Source organism: Rhincodon typus, chromosome 48 (genome assembly GCF_021869965.1).
Source record: "Rhincodon typus isolate 14 chromosome 48, sRhiTyp1.1, whole genome shotgun sequence".
NCBI lineage: Eukaryota > Metazoa > Chordata > Chondrichthyes > Orectolobiformes > Rhincodontidae > Rhincodon > Rhincodon typus.
Genome location: NC_063379.1, coordinates 2,021,781 through 2,032,138, shown reverse-complemented (window position 1 = coordinate 2,032,138; position 10,358 = coordinate 2,021,781). Strand labels below are relative to the sequence as shown.

General features: G+C 48.9%; 1 protein-coding gene across 1 annotated transcript in view; it reads left to right on the top strand.

Annotated features, from left to right (window-relative positions):
• LOC109938782 overlaps positions 1 to 10,358 on the top strand; it is a 14,648-nt gene that overhangs the window by 772 nt on the left and 3,518 nt on the right. Inside the window, exons 2-5 of the mRNA XM_048620745.1 lie at positions 620 to 754; positions 1,462 to 1,572; positions 5,730 to 5,786; positions 10,055 to 10,210. Coding sequence (XP_048476702.1) covers positions 629 to 754; positions 1,462 to 1,572; positions 5,730 to 5,786; positions 10,055 to 10,210 — 450 coding nt within the window. The 5' untranslated portion in view covers positions 620 to 628. The remainder of the gene's footprint in view (positions 1 to 619; positions 755 to 1,461; positions 1,573 to 5,729; positions 5,787 to 10,054; positions 10,211 to 10,358) is intronic.

Below are 10,358 nucleotides of genomic sequence, written 5' to 3'. Positions count from 1 at the left end.
GTAATCTCTCCCAGACCCTACACCCCTCCCCATTTCTGTAATCTCTCACAGACCCTACGCCTCTCCCCATTTCTGTAATCATTCCCAGACCCTACACCCCTCCCTATTTCTGTAATATCCCCCAGCCCCTACACCCCTCCCTATCTCTGTAACCTCCTCCAGCACCTACACCTCTCCCTATCTCTGTAACCTCCTCCAGCAACTACACTTCCCTATGCTGTAACCTCTTCCAGCCACTACAGTCTTCCCCATTTCAGTAACCGATAACTTTCTAACATCTGCCCTAAACCTCTTACTTTGTAGGGCCATTACTGAGGGAGCACCGCACTGTCGGAGGGTCAGTACTGAGGGAGCGCCACACTGTCGGAGGGTCAGTGTTGAGGGAGCGCCGCACTGTCGGAGGGTCAGTGCTGAGGGAGTGGGCACTGTCGGAGGGTCAGTGGTGAGGAAGCATAGCACTTGGTATCCACATGGTATAAATGTTGCTTCCCCCCCACCCCCTTGAAACGTTATTTCCTGATGCCAGATGAAAGACTTTGACAAACCACATTTTCTTTCGGCAGTAACCATGGCGCGGGATGTTTGTCTGCATTGATGACAAGGTGTTTTCATTTTGCAGGGCCCTGTCATGGCTACAGCAGTGACCACTTCAGGTTTGGCTGAGAGCTCCCACTTGTCTGATGCCAGCTCTGCCCAGGGCAAGATGCCAGACCCCATCAAGAGGTTTCGGAGCAGTGAGCCAAAAGCAGTTGGTGTAAGAATCCCCTTTACTCCTCCCTCTCTCTCATCCTTTCCTCTCTCCCTCAATCCTCTCCCTCACCCCTGTTGCTTGCACTGCTCCCTTCCCCCACACTCTCCTTCAAACTTCTCCCCGACATCTCTCCCCCCACCAACAGCTATCCCTAGCCCCTCTCCCTCACTCCTTGCCTTCATTTTTGTATCCTCGCCTCACCCCTCGTGAATGGCCTTCTCCTGTTCCTGAGTAACAGGCTGGAGAGGGGGCTCAGTGGCCTCTCCCTGTTCCTGTGAGACAGGCTGGAGAAGGGGCTGAATGGTCTCTTCCTGTGGGACAGGCTGGTGAAGGGCTGAATGGCCTCCTCCTGTTCCTGTGGGACAGGCTGGAGAAGGGGTTGAATTTTTTGTTCCTGTGGGACAGGCTGGAAAAGGGGCTGAATAGTCTGTTCCTGTGGGACAGGCTGGAGAAGGGGCTGAATATTCTGTTCCTGTGGGACAGGCTGGAGAAGGGGTTGAATTTTCTGTTCCTGTTGGACAGGCTGGAGAAGGGGCTGAATAGTCTGTTCCTGTGGGACAGGCTGGAGAAGGGGCTGAATGGCCTGTTCCTGTGGGACTGGCTGGAGAAGGGGTGGCTGAATGGCCTCCTCCCATTCCCTTGAGGCAGTGATATAATCTGATCAGCTCTGCCTCTGAGTTATTAATTTTTTTTTACATCTGCATTTATAGGTTGCGTTGTTGATGTTGGGGTTAATAATCTTCACACTTGAAGTCAGGTACATCTACAGTGTACCTTCAAGAGTCATCCAGACTGGGGCATCCTTTCTCATTGCTGTGTTGGTGAGTGCTGTAGTGCTTTGAATTTATTCGATAATGTGCAGTGTCCTGGGGGGCTCAGGGAGCTAGAGATCTCCTCACCAAATGGATATAGCCAGCTCCAGCAATATCGTCCCATCATCTCTGTACCTCCCCATTGCACTCCCTCATCTGTTTTAGCTCGGTCTCTCACACACAAAGACGTACAAATGCATGTTCTGGGGACCCGGGTTTGAATCCTGCAACGGCAGATGGCGGAATTTCCAAAAAAAAATCTGGAATTAAGAATCTGGAATTAAAGGGGCGGCACGGTGGCTCAGTGGTTAGCACTGCTGCCTCACAGCGCCAGGGACCCGGGTCCAATTCCAGCCTCGGGCGACTGTCTGTGTGGAGTTTGCACATTCTCCCCGTGTCTGCGTGGGTTTCCTCCGGGTGCTCCCGTTTCCTCCCACTGTCCCAAATGTGCAGGTTAGGGTGGATTGGCCATGCTAAATTGTCCCGTAGTGTCCAGGGATGTGTAGCTTAGGTGGGTTATAAGGGGATGGGTCTGGGTAGGACGCTCCAAGGGTCAGTGTGGAGTTGTTGGGCCGAAGGGCCTGTTTCCACACTGTAGAGATTCTATTGTATGTTCTAATCTAATGATGACCGTGAATCCGTTGTCAATTATTGGGAAAAAATCCATCTGGTTCACTAATGTCCTTTAGGGAAGGAAACTGCCATCCTTACCTGGCCTGGGCCTACATGTGTCTCCAGACCCACCGCAACGTGGTTGACTCTTAACTGCCCTCTGGGCCATTAGGGATGGGCCATAAATGCTGGCCTAGCCAGAGAGGCCCTCATCCTGTGAATGAATAATGGATGAACGCGTGTACAAGCACATGAACATGCGCACACCAGAAATCCGCACACAAATACACGCTCTCTCACGTGCAGACACATAAACACACAATTACTCCAGCGCACAATATGCAAACGCGCGCACTCTCATTCATGAACACCCACATACACAAACAAACTGCTCCAGCAGATTTATTTATTTATTGTCCAGTGAAAAGCGTTTTCGGGCCACCATCTGGCGTCGTTTTTTGAGTAACAAAAAGAATAAAAAGAAATTACTTAAGTAGAGTTCATCCTCTGTGCAAGGGATCTTCAAACACAGCTCCAGGGCTTCTGCAAGGTGTCCCAGGCCTCAAGGGATTCCTGCACTGTCTACAAGCAACGACACGTCTAATCCAGATGGAAAATATATAGTAAATGTCAGAACCCTTAAGAGTACCGATAGGCAGAGGGATCTGGGTGTACAGGTACACAGGTCACTGAAAGTGGCAACACAGGTGGAAAAGGTAGTCAACAAGGCCTACGGCATGCTCGCTTTCATCGGCCGGGGCATTGAGTTTAAAAATTGGCAGGTAATGTTGCAGCTTTATAGAGCCTCAGTTAGGCCGCATTCGGAATATCGTGTTCAATTCTGGTCGCCACACCACCAGAAGGATGTGTTGGCTTTGGAGAGGGTACAGAAAAGATTTACCAGGATGCCGCCTGGTATGGAGGGCATTAGCTATGAGGAGAGGTTGGAGAAACTTGGGTTGTTCTCACTGGAACGACGGAGGTTGAGGGGCGACCTGATAGAGGTCTACAAGATTATGAAGGGCAGGTACAACAGCAACATTTACAAACATTTGGATAGGTACATGGATGGGGAAGGGTGTGGAGGGATATGGACCAAATGTGGGCAGTTGGAACTAGCTGAGTGGGTACCATGGTCAGCATGGACCAGTTTGGGCCGAAGGGCCTGTTTCCATGCTGTATGACTCTATGACTAGAAGGGGCTGTGAAATGTCCTTGACAAGTAGGATTAAGGAGAATGGCAAGGCATTTTATGAATATATTAGGAGCAAGCAGGTAGCGAGGGAAAGGGTAAGCCCACTCAAGGATTAAGAAAGGAATTTATGTATGGAGCCAGAGGAATTGGGTGAGGTCCTTAATGGAGACTTTACATTGGAATTCACCAAAGAGAAGGACATGGATGATGATAAATTTAGGGAGAGGTATGTTGCTAATTCTAGGGTATGTTGATATTAAAAAGGAGATGGGTGTGGGGCGTCTTGAAAAACATTAAGGTAGATAAGTCCCCAGAGCTTGATGGGATCTATCCCAGAATCCTGAGGGAAGCAAGGGAGGAGATTGCTGGGACCTTGAACAGACATCTTTGCATCCTGTTTCGCTAAAGGTGAGGTCCCAGAAGACTGGAGAATAGCCAGTGTTGTTCCTTTGTTTAAGAAGGGCGATGGGGATAATAGAAGGTAAAGGTGAGCCTTGCCTCAGAGGTAGGGAAATTATTGGAGAAGATTCTTAGGGACAGGATTTACTCACATTTGGAAAAGAATGGACTTATTAGGGATAGTCAGCATGGTTTTAATGCAGAAGATGTCTTGTCCCACAAGTTCGATTGAGTTTTTTGAACAAGAGACGAAGATGATTGTTGAGGGTAGGGCAGTGGATGTTGTCTACCTGGGCTTCACTAAAGCATTTGACAAGGTCCCTTGTGGTAGGCTGGTCCAGAAGATTAAGTCGCATGAGATCCATGATGAGTTGGCAAGTTGCATACAAAATTGGCTTGGTCATAGGTGTCAGAGGGTAGTTGTGGAGGAGTGTTTTACTGACAGGAGATCTGTGAGCAGTGGTGTCCTGCAAGGGCCCTCTGCTGTTTGTAATAAACAATTTGGATGAAAATGTCGGTGGTCTGATTAGTGAGTTTGCAGACAACATGAAAACTGGTGGAGTGTGGATAGTGAGGAATAGTAGGAAATAGACCAGCTGGAAAGTTGGGCAGAGAAATGGCAGATGGAGTTTAATCTTGGACAAATGTGAGGTGATGCATTTTGGGAGGTCAAATGCGAGAGGAAAGCATACAGTAAATGGCCAGACCCTTTGGAGCATTGATATACAGAGGGGTGCAAGTCCACAGCTCCGTGAACAAGCAGATAAAGTGGTAGAGTAGGCATGTGGGATGCTTACCTTCATCAGTTAGAGCATTAATTACAAAAGTCGACAAGTCATGTTACAGCTGTATAAAACTTTAGTTCGGCCACATTTGGAGCATTGTGTGGAGTTCCGCTCAGCACACTCAAAGGAATGATGATATACTTTGGAGAGAGTGCAAAAGAGATTTGCCAGGATTGGAGGGAATTAGCTGTAAGGAAAGGTTGGGCAAACCTGGATTGTTTTCTCTAGAGCGTCGGAGGTTGAGGGGTGACCTGATAGAAAGTGTACAAAATTATGAGACGCATGGATAGGGCAGGATAGTCATGGTCTTTTTTTTACCCCAGGGGTGGATATGCCAGATACTAAGTTTGAGGTGAGAGGGGGAATGAAGTGCGTGAGGCAAATGGTTTTGCACAGAGGGTGGTATGTGCCTGGAACGTGCTGCCAGGGAAGGTGGTGGAAGCAGATATGATAGAACATAGAACATTACAGCGCAGTACAGGCCCTTCGGCCCTCGATGTTGCGCCGACCTGTGAAACCAATCTGAAGCCCATCTAACCTAAACTATTCCATTATCATCCATATGTTTATACAATGACCATTTAAATGCCCTTAAAGTTGGTGAGTCTACTACTTTTGCAGGCAGGGCATTCCACGCCCTTACTACTCTCTGAGTAAAGAACCTATCTCTGACATCTGTCCTATATCTATCACCCCTCAATTTAAAGCTATGTCCCCTCGTGCTAGCCATCACCATCCGAGGAAAAAGGCTCCCACTGTCCACCCTATCTAATCCTCTGATCATCTTGTATGTCTCTATTAAGTCACCTCTTAACCTTCTTCTCTCTAACGAAAACAGCCTCAAGTCCCTCAGCCTTTCCTCATAAGACCTTCAAGAGGCGTTTAGGCAGACGCGTCGACAGGCAGGGAAATAGAGGGACACACAAAGCACGTGCAGGCAGATGGGGTTTGTTTAGAAGGGTGAGCACAGACCCGGTGGGCTGAAGGGACTGTGCCACTCACCCTCTTCCATTCCCAAAAGGGGCGACAGCAATTTCAGGCTATTAAGAGAGAGAGAGGGAGAGACAGAAAGATGGAGAGGGAAGGGGATAGTACTCAGGGTGGCGTGCAATCGGTTGATAGATGGATGTGTGACAGATGCCACAGTGACCGTTGTGTGCCTGTTTGTCTCACAGTTTGTCGTCACAGGCAGCATCGTGTATATCGGTGATGAGAAACCGCACCAAGTACTTGTAAGTAAAGCCGGTCCCCTGGCACCCTGTGGAGACATTTAGTCTCTGCCGCGCCAGGCGCGAAATTCCCAGCGCGCAAAAAGGCCGTTCGGCCCATTAACGATTCTGCTACCTGGCCTGAGTAGCCTCAACCGTTTGCGCGCTGCAGCGTTCTGCCGATGTTCTGAGACCATGTCGGGGCAGGATGAACCACAGGTGTCAGCATTGAACGCTGTTGAAGGTGGAGCCCCCCTCCCCCGCCTTTGGCAAACCTATTCCTCTGTCACTTATCAGGACAGAGGCGCAAGAATGCCAAACTTCAAATGATCTACACGACAGGAGGAAATAGCGCTGACGGACCCTGATTGCCTGACGTGTCACGCCGGAGCAGGAGTAGGCCATTCCACCCCTCGAGCCTGCTCCCCCATTTGTGGTTGATCGTTAAGCTCAATGCCCTAATCCTGCACTCCCCCTATATCCCTCGATCCCGCAAGACATGCGCCTACCACCTCCTTTAAAGAAAAATCACCCAATGTTTTGGCCTCAACCGCTTTGTTTGGTAGTGAATTCCACAGGCTCACCGCTCCCTGGGTGAAGAGATTTCTCCTCACCTCAGCCCGAAAAAGTTTAACCGTTAACCTTAAACTATAACCCCTGGCTCTGGACCCTTGGGAAGGTCCTTCCTGCGTCCACCCAACTAGAATTTTGTCGGCTTCTATGAGATTCCCCCCTCATTCTTCCAAACTCCAGTGAATACAGTCCTGAAGGACTCAATCTCGCCCCATGCATCAATCCATTTGGTAAACATTCGCTGCATTCCCTCAACAGCAAAATAAAGATACAAAAACTGCACACAGTATTCCAGGTGTGGCCTCACCCAATGCCCTGTACAATCACAGCAAGACATCCCTGTTCCTGTACTCCAATCCCATCGCTACGAAGGCCAAAGTACCGTTTACCCTCTCTGCCACCTGCTGCTTCTGCAATCCTTGCTGTGCAAGGACACCCAGGCCACGTTGGATGCTCCTCTCTCTCAATTTACAGCCATTCAGATAGTAATCTGTCTTCCTCTTTCAGCTGCCATCGTGGGTAACCTCACATTTATCCACATTATGCTGCAGCTTCTATATATCACTTTCACTTTCCCACTTTCATCGGCCTGTCCGAATCACACTGAAATATCTCTGCATCCTCCTCACAGCTCACCCTCCCACCCTGCTTTGTGTCATCTGAAGACGTTGCATTTAGTTCCCTCATCCAAATCGTGAATATATGTTGTGAATATCTGAGTACCAGTCCCTGCGGTACTCTACGAGTCACTGCCTGTCATTCGGAAAAAGATCCTTTTATTCCTACTCTTTGCTTTCTGTCCGATAACTAATTTTTTAAAAAATCCATCTCAATACATAATCCCCAAACCCACATGCTTTAACTTTAGACGCTAATCTCTAATCTGGAGTTTGTCAAAATCCTTCTGAAAGTCCAAATAAATCACATCCACTGGCTCTCCCTCATCAACTGCACTGGTTACATCCTCAAAGAATTCCAGTGGATTTGTTAAACGTAAATCCCCTTTGTAAATCCATGCTGACTCTGTCCAATCGAGCATCTCCCCTACCGCTGATATCAGACTCACTGGTCTATAATTCTCTGTTTTCTCTGTACCACCTATTTTAAACAGTGGGGTTACATTTGCTACCCTCCAATCTGCAGAAACTACTCCAGACTCTAAAGAATCTTGGAAGATGACCACCAATGTATTCACTTTTTCTAGGGTCACTTCCTTATGTGCTCTGGGATGTAGGTTATCCAGGCTCTGGGGATTTATCAGCCCTCAGTCCCATCAGTTTCTCCAGCATAATTTCTCTGCGACTTCAGACAATGCTTCAGTTCCTCTTTCTCAGTAAACCCTGTGTTTCCCTGCATTTCTGGCTCATTATTTATGTCCTCCTTTGCGAAAACACAAGCAAAGCATGCATTTAGTCTGTCAGCCATTTCTTTGTTCCACGTTATAAATTTCCCTGTTTCTGACAGTAAGGAACCTACATTAGTTTTTGCCAAGTTCTTCCTCTTTACAAGCCCAGAGAAACTTTCACAGTCAGTCCCTGTGTTGCCTTTTATTCCCTTTTTTAATTAGTCCCTCCGTCCTCCTTTACTAGCTTCTAACTGTTCCCAAATCCTCAGGTCTATCGTCTTTTCTTGACAGTTAGCATGCCTTCTTTTTTTGGCGTCTAATATCAAACCCTAGCTTCCGTCTCATGCCATGGTTTGGCCACTGTTCTCTTGGCAGTCTTGCACTGGACAGGAATCAACAATTTTTGTAGTTTGTGCCATTTGTTCACTGCATGTTTTCCATTGTCTATCCATTATCATTCCTTTCAGTAACATTTCCCAATCCATTATAGCTAACTCACCAGAGTTTGCCTTATTAAAATTCAGGAGTGTGTTGCCATGGAAAAAGCAGCGGGGAATGGGAGGCTCATGAAGGCCACATGTTCCTCATTTACACAGAGACACAATCCCTTTGTGCCAACTTAAGCCTCTTCCAACCAGTTTAATGAGCTAAACTCCAACCTCGATTGACGGTCCTCGGGTTGGGGGGTGGGGAGGCAAAGGCCTAGTGGTATTATCAGCAGTCTGCTGTCAATCCAGTGGATTTGTTCCAGGCCATGTTCTGGGGATCCCGGTTCGAATGGCAGATGGGGGCGTTTGAATTCGACAGTAATCTGGAATCAAGAGCCTAATGCCAATTGTCAGGAAAATCCCACCTGGTTCACCAATGTCCTTGAGGGGACGAAATTTACACCTGGTCTGGCCTACATGTGACTCCAGATCCACAGCAATGTGGTTGACTCTTAACTGACCTCTTGGTAATGAATGCTGGTCCAGCCAGTGATGTGCCCACATCCCTGAAATGAAAAATAAACAAAAAATAAAAATTGGGTTGCTATTAATGTGGCTGTTAGTTGGGATGGTGTGTAGAAATGATGGTGACTGTTCAAAGTTTGGAATTCTTGCCAGCTGTCCTGATGAAATGCCGGGCTAAAAGCATTGGCGATGAGCCTCCCTTCTCGGCGAGACTGAAACCAAGTGCCATTTTACCACTGCCACGATCGACGATCCAAATCCCCAGCAAATAGGTAGACAGGGCAGTGAAGAAGGCATTTGGTATGCTTGCCTTTATGGGTTAGTGCATTGAGTATAGGAGTTGGGAGGGTCATGTTGCAGCTGTACAGGACATTGGTTAGGGCCACTTTTGGAATACTGTGTTCAATCCTGGCCTCCCTGCTACAGGAAGGATGTTGTGAAACTTGAAAGGGTTCAGAAAAGATTTAAAAGGATGTTGCCAGGGTTGGAGGGTTTGAGCTACAGGCAGAGGCTGGGGCTATTTTCCCTGGAGCGTCGGAGGCTGAGGGGGTGACCTTATAGAGGTTTATAAAATCATGAGGGGCATGGATAGGATGAATAGACAAGGTCTTTTCCCCAGGGTAGGGGAGTCTAAAACTGGAGGGGCATAGGTTTAAGGTGAGAGGGGAAAGATTTAAAAGGGACCTGAGGGGTAACTTTTTCACATGGAGGGTGGTGCGTGTATGGAACGAGCTGCCAGAGGAAGTGGTGGAGACTGGTACAATTACAACATTTAAAAGGCATCTGGGATGGGTACATGAATAGGAAGAGTTTAGAGGGATATGGGCCAACTGCTGGCAAACAGGACTAGAATAGTTTAGGATATCTGGTCGGCATGGACGAGTTGGACCGAAGGGTCCATTTCTGTCTCTGTGAACCATGACATAGCAGTTGGCAGGCATATGAGGGAGAAGGTATCCTGCTGTCACCTCTCCCGCGGTCCCTCCGCACGACGACGCGTCTCCTTGGGGTTTCCGGGTGCCAGGGAAAAACAGCTCTGGCGCACAGTCATCATGGCGCCACCCTGAGAGGCACGTCCCTCCGTTGACCGCTGCCCCCTGTGCATCTTCGGGCCCTCGATCGGAGGAGGTGGGGGGGATTGGTGTCAGAGTGACCGTCGCAGGAGAGGGCCGGGGGTGGGGGGAGAGGCCTGAGAGCATTCGGTGAGGGGGAGCCGAGCGAGGAGTCACCCACTTTGCAATCTGTCCAAACTCCCTGCTTCCCAGCCCTCCTGTTATGACGTTCCCTGCCTCTGAGTGTCGGAGTAACCTGCTGACCCCACCCACTACCCAGACATGCCCCCTCTCCCCCACCACACACCCCACCCCTCTCCCATCCCCACCAATGTATCTGTCAACTGGCCTGTTCCATGTTACTTACAGCTGAGAGCATGCCTAGCCTGTGCAGTCCTCAGTGTTCTCATCTCCGCAATTGAATTGATCCTCTACCTGGTGGATCTCAGCGAACACAGGAAGTTGCCAGTCAACTGCCTGGTGGGTGAGGACTACAGTCGATGCTACCACCTCCTGAACAAACAGGTAAGTGTGTGATCAATTTCACGGCTGTTCTGTGGATTCCATTCCCCTCACCCCCACCCCGACCCGACCTCTGCCTTATCTCTTTATCCTCTCAAACTGCCGAGGGAGCGCCGCACTGTCGGAGGGTCAGTGCTGAGGGAGCGCCGCA